This window comes from Tiliqua scincoides, chromosome 3 (genome assembly GCF_035046505.1).
Source record: "Tiliqua scincoides isolate rTilSci1 chromosome 3, rTilSci1.hap2, whole genome shotgun sequence".
NCBI lineage: Eukaryota > Metazoa > Chordata > Lepidosauria > Squamata > Scincidae > Tiliqua > Tiliqua scincoides.
This window is the reverse complement of record NC_089823.1, coordinates 176,900,197-176,914,373: the sequence shown is the minus strand read 5'-3', so window position 1 is coordinate 176,914,373 and position 14,177 is coordinate 176,900,197. Positions and strand designations below refer to the sequence as shown.

Below are 14,177 nucleotides of genomic sequence, written 5' to 3'. Positions count from 1 at the left end.
GAACCACTGCATTAAAAGATACGCTGTCCAATCCTAGGCATGTCTACTCAGAAGTAAGTGCCATTATGTTCAATGAGATTTACTCCCAGGAAAGTGTGCCTAGGACTGGCCAGGCGGTCCCTGTGATTGGGATGTGCGCAAACACCGGTGCGCTCCAAGCATCCGAAACCTCCGGGGTGAAAGCAACGCCCCGCCTCCCTCATTCACGCCCGTAGCCAGCTGTGGGAGATGAAAGGGGTCTAGAGCGAAGCCACCAATAGCAGGCGGGCAGGCGGGGGACAGCGTTGGCCGCCGGCCAATTAGAGCGCGGCGCCTCCTCCCGCCCCTTCGAATGTATCTATTTCAGCAGCTGCAAGCATCGGGGGGCTAGCAGAGGAGGAGTTCGCGGAGTGCGCGCTGCGAGCGCAGCTGAGCCAGGAGGGCACGCGGGACCGGCGCGCGCTGCCTCTGCCCCCCGATGGAGACTTTCCACCCCGGCAAGCTGGAGAAGCACCATCACCACCACCTCCACCATCACCAGCCCGTGGAGTTCCTGCAGGGCGCCGGCAGGTTCGGCGCCAAGGGCCACGGCGCCTACGGGAACGCGTTCAACTCGTGGAACGACTACCTGGGGCTGGCCACCCTCATCACCAAGGCGGTGGGCCAGGAGAAGGGTTTCAGGACCGGGTCCTCCTCCGTGGTGGTGGCGGCCACCGTGCAGCAGGTCCAGGCGGCCGAGGAAGGGGAAGAGGACGACGACGACGAGGAAGAAGAGGAGGAGGAAGAGGAGGAGGAAGCGATGGGGCCCCCTTACTTCGAGGGCGCGCTGGATCTGCACGACTTCGACCTGTGCCACCACCCCCGTCTCAGCCCCGGCGAGAGCCTGCTGGAGGAGCGCTTCGCCGACTTCAGCCCCTTCTCCGGCCGGACCAGCCCGGCCTCGGTGGTGTTCAATTGCCCCGCGGACCACCTGGAGAGGGACCGCTCCCCCCACGCGTGGGGCGGCCGCCTGGTGGTGGACGGGCGCCTGCAGGCGCCCCCCAAGAGCGTCTCCAGGCTGCTGAAGCCGGAATTGCAGGTGTGCGTCTTCTGCAGGAACAACAAGGAGGCCGTGGCGCTGTACACCACCCACATCCTCAAGGGACCCGACGGCAGGGTCCTGTGCCCAGTGCTGCGCAGGTACACGTGCCCCCTGTGCGGAGCCAGCGGGGACAACGCGCACACCATCAAGTACTGCCCCTTGTCCAAAATGCACGGTGGCGCCTCCAAGCAGCCGCTCAAGAACTCCCGGCACATCCTGGGGGGCAAGAAGCTTCGCTAGGGCTGACGGGCGCCTGGGGGAGGCTCGAACCCGCGGCCGCCGAGGCTACAGTGACAGCGGAACCTTTGGATAAACACGCTCATAAGCCTTTGCCCGGGGAGCGTTTCTGGCGGGTGTCCGCGCGCGCCCTCTACAGGACAGACACTGCCTTTGGAATTTTTTTTATCCAATTATGTTTCTCTTTAACAACTTAATATATTTAAAAGGAAAAAAACACATGGAGACGGTAGAATGAATGTACAGAGAGAAATGCTCTTGATTTATTGTATCTGAATAATCCAAGTAGAGTTTCTAGTTTGTATATGTAGTAGCCAGGAGGAAGCCTGGCCTCTGAATTTAACTCTATAAGAATAATAATGTATACCATTTAGAGGTACTGTATTTGTTTGTTGTAAAAAACAAAATACACACATCTAATTTTTAAATGAAACCAATGTCGTCCTCTGGAGTATGCTCTGCTCAGCGTGGCTTTCTTGAGTACTTGGCTGGAAAGGGAGCGCTCTTATTTTAAAAAAAGAAAATAAGTTTTTAACGGAGCTGGCAAGGGCTCCATTCGCTGTATGACATGAACTTTGGCTGATTACCCAAATGAAGAGGATTTTTTTAGATGGGCCCTACCTTGAGTTAAGAGGTGAGGCTGAAAAGGGGTCCTAAGGAATTAAAGGCCGTGGACTGTTTTTTTTTCCTCTTGATGTCTTCACTGTTTTGTCTATAAGAAATATTGGTTGTAAAAATTGGAACTGAAGGTAACTGTTTGGACTTATGGTATAGAATCACTACTTTTGTCTTCCTTCACATATTTGAGTTCAATCTGGAGTGCATGTTTGCTTTTTGTTGCCATTTCAAAAATGGGTTTCTCCATTTGTCCAGTTTTGTTTGTTTTTTTCTTTAATGCCAACTTATCTCCCTGTAGCCCAGCTGAGGACACTTTCTGTCAAACAGGTTGACTTATACAGTGAAAGTAAAGGTGTTGCAGAGATCTGACTTCAGTCTGTTCTTTTCTCCTGTCTTGCTCTGGATACGAACTGTCTTAAGATTATTGGAGCTGGGGAACAAGCCTTGGGCTGAGAAAGTTGATAGCATGTTTATAGCTATCAATGCTTCAGTTGTTAAAGTGAGAACCCCTTCCAATGTCTAATGTGTAGACATTATGGAGGTGACCAATGATCTCTCCCCTTTATGGGGGTCATATAGGGCAAAAAGTCTGTCTTTGAAAGTAAAGGCAATAACTACAATAGGTCTCCTAATGAGTTGGATCCAAACCTACCACTTTATTACTTGAATCTTTCTGTGAACAGAGTTGTGCTCACAGAACAGGTCCTTCTGCAACTGGGTTGAATCCAAGCATACTGGTACAGTCTTTAAAAAAAAAAAAAAGCAGGGTCATGAACGATATATGTGTGAATGATGAAAGGGATTGGCATGTTGCATGCATGACACTTTTTTCAAATAGTGTTTCTAGCACCCATGGTCTTTTAGAGCAATGGAGAAGATACTCTTGTAGGTAAGAGGAGATGGTCCAACTACATGGCAACCCTTCCTTGTGAACTAGGGCTGCTGTGGTTATACAGTGCAGCTTTTATTCAGCCACATCTAGATTGGATAGAGGCTTTAAAGAGAATGTCAGTTGTTCTGAAGTACCCATTGTCAACTTAATGAGGAAAGGGAAAACTATTGTCCTTAAATGGACTTATTTGGCTGATGCTGGCAAGTCCTGCATCAGTAATGTGAAGTGGTCACTCTGGCAGGCCATCAGTTCCTTCCAGTGAAGGACATACTTGGTACATGCTGGTGTACATGTTTCTGTGGAAAATACCGTGCATCTACTGTATTGTACATGGTAACAAGTAGTTTGAAGCTACAGTACACAGCAGCTTCCCAAACAGGTTTGTGACAAAATAAATAGCACAGACCTTCTCCTATTACAGTGTAGGATTCTGGATGTTTTCCTTTCACAAGAACACAGTCTCTTTGTGAAGAAAGTAGCAGTGCCTCAGTACATGCTTCCTGTTCCACTGTGTTAAATTTTACTTGTAGCAAATGTCTGGATTTGCAGATTTTATTCCAAACTAAAAGGGCCCAGCATTGAGTGTGTGTTCCTTCTGACTAGAAGTCTTTCACTGCAATTTTGTGCATGTCTGCTAAGTTCTACAATTATCAGTGAGGCTGACTTCCTAGTTATTAACCAGGATTACAGTTCTCCTGCATAAAATATTACTGAAGTGAGTTTATTTTGTTTGGGAGGATATTCCTTGGATTTGCTATAAACAGCAATGTGACTGTAGCATCTGTGTGGGTCTCACAGCCTGAGCAGTAAGTCAAACAGAGTTGGTGTATTATGAAGAGAGATTATGGCACATATAAAAAACAAATTAAGCCACTTCCTTTTTAGCCTATATCAATTATATGTATTGCCCTTTTTTCCCCTCCCCACACTATTGGAGTCCATAAATTGACTACAGGCACAATCCTAACAGGTAGTTAGGCTGGCACAAGTCACTTGGGCTGACCTGGGAGGGTCACAAATGTGCCATAACCCTGACCCTCCCATGACCCTGGGAGGGTCATGTCTGTGCCTTCTCAGGAGGAAGCCAAGCCGAAGCTCCAAGAGGCGCTGGCCTGCGGAGGCTGACAGAAGCCTCCACGCTGGCTTCCTTCCAGCAAACCTCCCTACGAAAGGTAGGTGGGAGGGAGGTGTTCTTCGGTGGGGGGAGGATGGGAAGCGCAGTGGCAGGCAGGGACAGGGAGGTGGGGTGGAATCCAGCAGTTATGCTGGATCCCAACCTCCGTTCCTGTGGAGAATGAGTGGCTTCAAGCCACCTCCAGAGGTGGTGCAAGTTCAAGGAGACCCATTGGGGCCTTTCCCCTTGCCTCTGGCTAAGCCACTTATGGCCACAATCCTGTGCTGGATACAGCGCAAGCCTCTTGGCTTGCCTGTTCCAGCACAGGATAGGATTGTGCTTAAGTCTGCCAATTGTGAAGAAAGAGGTTTTTTTCAAAATGGATTATGAAAATAAGCAATCCTATTCAATAGTATCTGATTTAAGGCATTTGCAAGAGAAGTCATGTATGTCTAGAATTTAGAAATGGGGTTTGATGGTATGAAGTTTAAAATGTGAGGATTGTGAAAGCAGGCCTTGAAGCAGAGGGAAGAATTACTTAAGAACCTGATCCTGAAGTGCTCACAAAGCAGAGAGTAGGAGACACAGTGAATTCTTTGGCACACCTTTATTTTTAAAGAAAGATAACTGATACCTTCCTCATTGAACCTCAGGACCAGAAATGTTCATTTTTTACAATGTACCATTTAGTGTCCTACTTACCAACTGCCATCTATCCTAAATCTCTTCAAAGGGTAATACTGAAAATTTCTTATGAGTAGAAAGGGCATATCATGGCTTTTCCATCTGCTCTGAGCGTGGGAGGATGGAGGCCAGAATGTGAAGCCAGATCGGAATGAAACACCTGAATGTAGTGGTTCTTGAAAGAGAGAACCTTTTTTCAATTGTAAAAATCCCTATTTAATAAGGGGTTTAAATAAGCCTGCCTATGTAAACCGTCTTGAATAAAGACCAAGAAAGGCGGTATATAAATACCTGTTATAAAAAAAAAATACCTGTTATATTATGGCCTCTACCTTGAGGTAAGGTGTACTACCACTGTATAGGTGTGTAATTTCCATTAATTGTAATTCTTAGTTGTTTTTTAAATACACCAAAAAAGCTATTAGACTTAAACTAGCAAGGAAAATCTTGCGAATAATGCAAGTGGACATCTTATACCTGAGCTGCTGTGTGCTTCCTTGGAAGTAAATTTCATTCAAATAAATGGGAGGGCTAAATCATTTTAGGAGTAAAGTGGAACCTCCTGCATTCAATAGGAGCATCAACTACCTTTGTTCATGTACTTGCCTGTAAAGTGGGGATGGGTGGGCTGATAGGGCTAATTCTTACAACAGATGACAGAGTGAGACAAGATCTTATTTTAGTTGGGTTTGTTGCTTCTAGCACTAGTCCAGCTCACTTTGAGTTTTTCAAATTCAAGTTAAGACCATACTTTAAACAAAAGCCAAGCATTCTGCTATAAGCAACCCTTTTGCACTCTGTCCATTCATGCCTGTGTTTAAATGCAAATTGTCTGATTTTGATAGCAAAAGGAGCACCTGGGTGGAACTGCTGAATTCTCCCTATGTATACCATTTGCCAATCTCATCCCTAGAGCACTTTTTCTCCTGTTGCCATTGTTTTCAGTGTGGTCCTCTTCTGTGCACTCTTTTCCTTTGTTTAAACTCATGAACTTCTGGCCAACACCCATTTCCAAGTCACAATGAAGTTATTTCTTTTGTAGCATACGCTGTAAGTATTAAAATAACCACTTAATTCTTGGCATTTGATATAAATGCTGAAAGGTAGGAATTGATTGATGTAGCAATGAGATACCTCCTGGTTGGTTTGTTCTAGGAATGACTGCTGGGTTAGTCTCTAAGCCAGGGGTGTCAAACTTGTTTCATACAGAGGGCCGAATAGCATTCATAATGCCTGCTGAGGGCTGCAAATGATGTCATTAAACAGGTCATATTCATAAATAAGCACTTTTTTCTTACTTAGGAACTCATTAGCTGCACAGAAAATACACAAATCTTGATCATATTTCAAGAAATGAGAGCCCAATTTTCACATGGGCTGCCCTTTCTGCAGTAACACCACAGCACTGCTCAGCAGATGAGAGCCAGAGGGCCGAATAAAAAGCTTCCGTGGGCCGCATCCAGCCCCCGGGCCTTATGTTTGACACCCCTGCACTAAGCCATGACTATAATCAATTTCCTAATTCTTATCTAACATGGTTCTCATATTGTGATTCATTTTGTATCATTAGAGGAATGCAACAAATAGCATTAAGTTCATAGAATAGTGTTAACTTCAAATGAATACATAGCATTAAATTCATAGAATAGCATGACACAATAGTTTGTCCTTGCCTTTCTCAAACTCAGTAACAATTACAAGAACTGCAAGTCTAGCATAGAATCTAAAGAAATATGTGCATATGGCCATCCATCCAGCCCCCCCCCCCCGCCAGAGCTGCTTGCTTGGGTTTATCTACCAGTAGCTTCTCATGCCACAGGGAAGCTGTTTGAAATTACAGGATGTTTCAAAAGTGTGAAATAGCACTGGAGCCTGCTGTTAAAAGAGAAAAATGCCTTGGATATGTATATGAATTTCAGCTCCCATTGGTTTCAGTGAAGCCAACTGAGGCAATATTTATGCTGGCATCAAAATTGCCCCACTTGAGCTGACTTGCATGTGTGCATCAATCAGGGTCAATGTTGAAACTTTTCTTTTTCTACTTATTCAGTTTGCTATGCCTAGCTGGTTGATAAGTAGCACAATCCTAAATGAATCAAAAGCTTAGAGCCAACTGAAATCTGAGCCCAAATATTGTTCATTTTGGTATGGTAGTGACTCCCAAACTGCTTGCACATTTCACAATTCTAAGTGGATAGTTTCTTACTGATACACACCTAACCCTCTGCTTTGGAAGTTCTAGCAAAAGTACACATACATGTGTATCTTGTTAACAGTATGGAAAGTATACCTGAAACCATTTTCTTTCAAGTACCTAAGCCGTTGTTATTCAGCACTTACTGAACCAGGAGATAGCAATGAGCATATTCCTTGCAAGTGTGCATTATCTGGCTCTAAAGCCATTTCAATGAATGACAGCATGGAGAGCTGGATAACCCTTTGTGTTTATCACAATTTGTTAAAAAAAAACTAGTTGTGTGGGGAAAACCTGTCTGTATATGCATCTGATATAGGATGTGCTTGTAAACATCTTTGCCCATCTCCAGTGCCTCTTGCATCTGCCTTTAGGAACAAGAGCCAACAGCAAAGATGCAATTGAAGGATTGCATCTTTGCTGTGAGGGACTCTACCAGTTGGGTGCTTTGGTAATTTCTAGGCTGGGGTGACTTCCTATGAGAGCTTACTATGACCCAGAAAGTCAGTATAGACTGGAACAACTGAGAGGTTGTAGACATCTTAGTCCCTCTGGCAAGCACCACAGGGATTCAGACAAAGGACATGTTAGAATATCTGGGATAGGAAGTCATCCCCAGTGAAAATCTGTGAGATATATATTTAACTATATTGTAATGGATATAAATATTTGAAATAAAATAGGTGTGCCAAAAATCCAAGGTATCTTGCATGAACAAATTTATAAATTCCTCTTGAACAGGGGTATCCAAAGTTTTTGGCAGGAGGGCCACATCAGCTCTCTGACACTGTGTCAGGGGCTGGGGAAAAAAAGAATTACTTTACATTTAAAATTTGAATAAATTTACATAAGTTTACACAAATGAATATATTAAAGATGAACTTATAGGAATGAATGAGGGTCTTGCAATAGCTCAATGCCTATAAAAGGCCTTGCACAAAGCAAGGCTGGCCTTTCCTTTGCTGCCACTGCTGCATCACAGATGTGAAAGAGCAAGCAGTGGAGGGAGCTCTCATCCCACAGCTCACACGAGAGGTCAAACAGTCGTCCTCATGCTGAAAGAAGTTGCATTGGGCCAGTGTGGGCTTCAACAAATCTCCGGAGGCCCAGAGGCTCATTGGAGACTGGGGGCTCCTTGAGGGCCGCATTGAGAGGCCAAGAGGGCCACAAGTGGCCCTTGGGCCGGGGTTTGGGTATCCCTGCTCTTGAAGAATGCAGAACAATGAGAAATTGTGGGTGGAAGATAAAAGCACATGTTCCATAGGTACATCATGTCCTTCAACTGTATCTAACAATCCAATGATGAAGAAATCTGATCTTTTACAGTCACATGTAATGGAGACCTGCTAGTTTTCCCCCTTGTGGTCATGAGCTGTTTGGCAAAAACAGCACACTCAAATGAGGCATCTGTTCTCAACCTCCTGGCCAGAGCACAGTGCTTTTATGAAGGTGAATGGTGGTATAGACCATGTTGCTACTTTGCAAAGCTCCAGAAATGGGGCACTTCTCAGACTAACAATGGAGGACAAAATGTCACTGGTGGCACAAGCTTTCAAGACTGATGGCTCCTTAGCTAACTAGTAAGCCAAGGAGATAAGTCTCAGTCACCTGCTGATAAAGGTGGAAATAGTTTTGCTCTTGTGGGGCCCCTGGTAACAGATAAAACCTCTGCCCAAAATGATACAATTCTGTTAACAGAAAAAGGAAAGTTTGCTTACTGTCCAGCATGTGCAGAACTCTTTTCCCATTAGAAGTCTGGTTTTGTAAAATGACAGGGCAGTGTTAAATCTTGATTCTTACAAAATGCTGGGGCTACCTTAAGCAAAATGGTAACTATTCAGTCTCAAAACCACTTTGTCCAGATGAAATATGATGAATTGAGGGTCAGATCATAAAGGACACTGTTTGTTGGCCCTGTAAGCTGAGGCTGTCAGAAAAACACTCTTGCAGGTGAGAAGGCATAAGGCCATAGGTTCAAATGTGTTTCCTATACAAGTTGCAACAAGACCACTGACTAATTCCATGACATTGAAGGTTTGATCAGTGGGTACAGGTTGGATAACTGCTTAAACTAACCTTCTAACCAGTGAGTAAAGAAAAACCAGGATATTTTCTACTACCAGATGGAAGGCAGAGATGGCAGCAAAACAAATCCTTAGGCCAAGTTCACCAGGCCCAACAATTTTAGATACCAGCAGTTCCCACAGTCCTACTCAGACTCTGGGACCGCACTAAGTTGTTGTGGGGGCAAGGCAGGAACAGTTCTGACAGCACTGCAGTTACCATGGCGCAGCAGGGACCCAAGGACATCCCCACATACCTGGGGACATCCTACAGAGTCCTGGAAGCTTGCAACCACCTCTGCTACCCTCTGCACAGATGCAATGAGCTCTATTCTGCTCTTGGAGCTCACTTCCAGTTTGCTATTGTGCAAACTGGAAGTGAACGCCGATAGATTGGAGCTCACCGCAGCTGCACAGAAGGTCATGGAGGCAGTTGCAAGCCTCTGGGACCCCCCAGGAGACTACAGGATGCCTCCAGATACATGGGGATGTCCCTGGGTCCCTGCCAAGCCACAATTGCTGTGGTGCTATCAGGGACCCATTCCTGGACCACTCCCCTAAGGGACCACCACATTGGAAACCACTGCCCTAGATACATCCATGCCTTGGTTGCAAGTTTCAGATGCCGCACAGACACAGAAGCATGTCTGCTTTGCTGAGTACATCTTGCATATAATGTTTTTCCCAAGTGACGAAAGTTGTCCTTTAGCACATCTTCAATAACAAGTTTGGATCCTCCAATGCCATCACTTTCAATGTTTCAAGGTCCAGGATTATTGAGCCTCAATTCTGGAACAAGACATTCAGTCAGAAAGAGGTGAAGATACTTGCCATTTGTCATTCTGAGCAGGGGGTTCAGAAGGCTTTTTCTATTCAACCCCAAGATGATGTTTGCCTTCTTTATGTGGGGATACCCCGTATTGGCCGCATGGAGAGACTTATGGCACTTGCTATGGTCCTCTCTCAGTGGCTCTATGCTCTGTCTATTCCATCTGTTTGGAGGAAGTCATTGGTGGTGGTGAAGTATGTGTGCAAGCAAGTGACAGCAACACACCTTTGCTGGAGGGAACACAACTGAGCAGACTTAAGGCAAAGCTGCCAGTTCTTCCTTCTCTGCCTGGAGTACTTTACAGTGGATGCAGGTTTTCACCAGATGACACTCTCCTTGGCAGAGAACTGTTGTGCCCACTGAGTTTTGCCCCCCCCCCCAACAGTGACAATTTTAAAAAGTGACAAAGTACATACAAAGTAGGTATGTAAGTAGGGGTAACTAATCTTACTGTTCTCAGAGATGGCAATTTTTACAAAAACAACATTAAAGACATTTACTACTACTATTATGTACAATAAAGTGCACATTTTTGTGAAACAAAAGGGACTTAAAGGAAACATTCCTAATTATTTGCTTCAGCAGCTGTCAAAAAGAAACTGAGCATTCTATGTGCACTTGAGGCATACGGTCCATGCCTTCATCCATGTGGTATCCTCACATGAGTGCAGGAGCAGAACGCTCAAAGCAGCTCCTAAGATCAGCTCTAAGTATGCATACTCTCCACTATGTGATACTGCACAGTGACAAAGAAGCATGAGATTCACTTCTCAAAACAATGGTCAAGGGATGCAACTTTTCTTTTAGGAGAAATGAGCAAATGAAGATGCTATATCTTTAATCCCCAGGTGTGTCAAACCCGTTTCATACAGAGGGCAGAATAGCATTCATGATGCCTGCTAAGGGCCGGAAGTGATGTCATTAGACAGGAAGTGATGTCATTAAACTGGTCTTTACCAAAAATAAGCAGTTTTTCTCACTTAGGAACTCATTAGCTGCAAATGAAAGAAGAGAAAATATACCAATCTTGATCATATTTCAAGATATGGGAGAGCCCAATTTTCACGTGGGCTGCCCTTTCAGCAGTAACTCCTTAGCACAGCTCAGCAGCTGAGAGCCTGAGGGCTGGATGAAAAGTTCCATGGGCCGTATCTGGCCCCTGGGCCTTATGTCTGACACCCCTGCTTTAATCAAAGTCATGTGTTTTATACACATGGTGTAAGAAGATTACAGCATGAGGGCCAGGAGAAAGATACACTTAATTACATTGCTTCAAATTGGTGGTTTCAGAGTCAGCAGTTGGTCTCTATTACAAACACACAGTTAACTATTTTAAACCCTTGGTCAGGAAGCCCTCTACATCCCATTGGTTCTTACAAGCTAAAGTCACATGTGCTTTAACCATACCAAGACAGCAAACTGACAATGACTCCATGTGAATGCTTATACAGAATATCAATTAAGAAGCCAGAACAAAATGCCAACTTATTTTGTTATGTTTATTTATCATTGAAGTTAACACACAGCAGCAAGTTCTGTGTTGGCTTCAATTAGAAACAATCATTAACATAGGTACTTCACCACCAAAATTGAAGTCAACCCAGCCCTTACTACAAAGCACTTGGTTTAAAGGTAAAGCACTTACTCTGAAGACAAAAATTGGGAAGGAAAGAAAAAAGAAGAGCGAGCAGTTCCTCCAGATCACGTATGTGAAATATGATACTATATAAATGCTTCAAAAGGCATGACCTATCCATAACAGAAAAAGCAGTCTACAGACAACAGAAAAAAACCCAGCAATATATGTACTCAAATGCTTTCATTTTAAAAGCCTTGTTGTTTTTTTGTTGGAACAAAGACTGCAAAACAGCTTGATAAGTGTATGCATTCAAGTAAAATCTACGAAAAAAATCCCAGTGTAGCTAAAAGGTCCATAACATTTATTGTATGCATTTCAAATTAAAACATACTGGATTCATGTAATACCACCAACAAAAACCTTTTGCCATCAAAATACCCAGATAGGAAAAGTGTCTTATGTTCATTTTAGGTAGTATGGTCTCACAAAGTCACCACTTTAAAACAGGAAATGTAGTTTCAAATGTATGCATTGTAGACCATAGCCAAGTGGAGAGCTACTCAAAATAAACAGTAGATTTTTCTTTCTTTTTTTGACTGAGATATACGTGCCACTCAGAGATGCCTACACAGTTTTTTTATTTTTATTTTTAAATTATTTCTTCCACCAAATGATCTGTGACATATAGAACATTTGAAATTTCATATAACCAGTATTTAATTTCAAACTTTTAGTTGCAAGTTCTGTGCATGATCAGTCTACATACGAGTAATAGAGTTTCATGCTTTCACATTACCTAGAAAATGTTGTTAAAGAATTCTAAATCAGAGTGTTAAAGCACCAGTATTATAATCTGTTATCAAATCAATGCTGAACACCAACTTAAAAATCATGTTTAGGTTTTGGACTTAACGCCGGACAGTGGTCCAACCATCTTCATCAGTTTCATTTCTAGTACGCCGGAGGGCTTCTCGATCTTTCTCTGTTCTCCAGGCCCCTTTTTCTTTCTCACCTTCTTTTTCTTGTTCTTTTGAAACAGAAGCAGCAGCAAGTGGTCGTCGAATGGTTTCACGTTCTTCACGCTCCTCCCTTCTGTCGTCACGTCGCCATGAGTTCACTAAAAATTCAACAGGAAATATTTAATTGTGTCTTATTTACTAATCTGTAAAATCCACCAGTTCTGAAGAAATAGTTTTAATTACACTGATATCCAGACCATTTTAACAGTTTTACAGCAATTCACAAGAGATAGTAATTGTTCTAAGCTTATGATGTGAGGTATACATAATCCTAAAATAGAACATTAAGAAAGAATCCTAGAATAGCACCACAAACCAAGTAAAAAAAGATTCATTAATTTATCTAATATGTTCTGGAATGCAAGGCCTGAATGGAAAGTATTTATTCCAGCTAATAAGTTTATGAACTCAGAACATTCTGCAGGTTCTGTACACTATTTGCATACCTTCTTCTCGATCTGTTCTGGGAGGTGGCCCCCACCTTTCTCTCTCTTCACCACGCCGATCACGTAGATCACGGACAGCCCGATCATCTCTAATGTCACGACCACGATCCCATTCATCACGACGACCTGATTCTCTCCAGCTAGAGACTTCCTCAACTGGTCCTCTTCTCCAACCAGCATCATCCCTTAATCATGAAAAGATATTTTAGTAATTTTAAAAAGGCCTAACTTCTCTTGCAAGTGAATATAGCAGTATTAAAAACCAGTCATATGATCCAAAAGCTATTTTTAAATTAAAGTACTGAAGTATTAGAGTATCCAGTAATATGTAGACCATTACTGGAATAAAACTAAACGATTACAAAATATATATTTAGAACTCACCATTTTGAAAAAAGTATCTGTGAATGTTTGTGGCTGGAGCAAACTGCAAACTATTCTGTGACTTACCTTCACAGCTATCAATACAATTTTTGCATAGAATTATGACATTTACATTAAATAAATACATCTATATGTTTGGACTGCTGACCACCACTTAGAAATTACTGATGTGCTCTTGATGACCAGTATCCCAAGATTTTTGTGTACTGATATACTGAGCGTGTGAAAAAAGTCACATTTCTCATTTATAAAAAAAGAAAAATCCATGAACATTGTTTAAAAGCAATAAAAATCAAACCTAGGACGTCTGAAACGGTCTTCCCTATCCAAGTCACGATCTTTGTCAAAATCCCGGTCCTTTTCATTCTCATCACGATCTTTATCTCTGTCCCACTCATTATCTTCTGAAGGTCTGGAGTCTCGGGGAGGACCCCAGCTGTCTTCACGGGCCTTTTCTCGTTCTCTCCATCCACCTATTAATAGCAAAACATCTCACCCTTTTGTGGACTAATTTCAGCAGTACAAGAAAGCTCATAAGGTGGGCAAATATCATGCACAAAGAAAACCACTGTATTTTCAGATAACAACAGAGAATGTATTAAAGGCTGAGAAAAATGCTGAAGCCATTGCCATAAGGTTTGAAACTATATAGGTTTTCAAACAATCAAAAATATGAAGTGCACTCCTCTTGTACAAAAATACTATACATTAATGAGAATTTAATGTGTATTATAAGCAGTTGTCATCACAACAAAATCAGAGAAATCCTACATCCAAGTTGCCTAAAATATAATGTGAGTATTGAGGAATGTTAAGTATTTTCTGGTTTAGCAGTATTTGTCCATCAAAAGTAGGAGTTCCTAGAAAGCCTGAGTGGCATAAATGGAGCATAATGCATTACAACTTGTTCTTTGTTTTTACAAACTGAGACTGCTTTCTGCAGGAAAAAAAGGGAAGAGATCTTGTCAACACCTAGCAGACATACTCATTCAGGAATCAGGACACATTATTCCAACTCTAATTTAACACATCCTTTTTTTTTTACTTATTTAAATGTG

General features: G+C 42.9%; 2 protein-coding genes across 2 annotated transcripts in view; one reads left to right on the top strand and one right to left on the bottom strand.

Annotated features, from left to right (window-relative positions):
- Positions 1-412: 412 nt before the first annotated feature.
- On the top strand, positions 413-2,270 carry NANOS1 (nanos C2HC-type zinc finger 1). The gene has a single exon (XM_066622005.1). It carries the CDS (start codon positions 458-460, stop codon positions 1,298-1,300), a length of 843 nt encoding a protein of 280 aa, XP_066478102.1. The 5' UTR covers positions 413-457; the 3' UTR covers positions 1,301-2,270.
- An 8,906-nt stretch (positions 2,271-11,176) lies between these two features.
- The window catches only part of EIF3A (eukaryotic translation initiation factor 3 subunit A), a 41,090-nt gene continuing 38,089 nt past the window's right edge, over positions 11,177-14,177 (bottom strand). The window contains exons 20-22 of the mRNA XM_066619909.1: positions 13,418-13,592; positions 12,736-12,920; positions 11,177-12,387 (exon numbers count right to left, since the gene is read on the bottom strand). Of these exons, the coding sequence (XP_066476006.1) occupies positions 12,179-12,387; positions 12,736-12,920; positions 13,418-13,592 (569 nt within the window). The 3' untranslated portion in view covers positions 11,177-12,178. The remainder of the gene's footprint in view (positions 12,388-12,735; positions 12,921-13,417; positions 13,593-14,177) is intronic.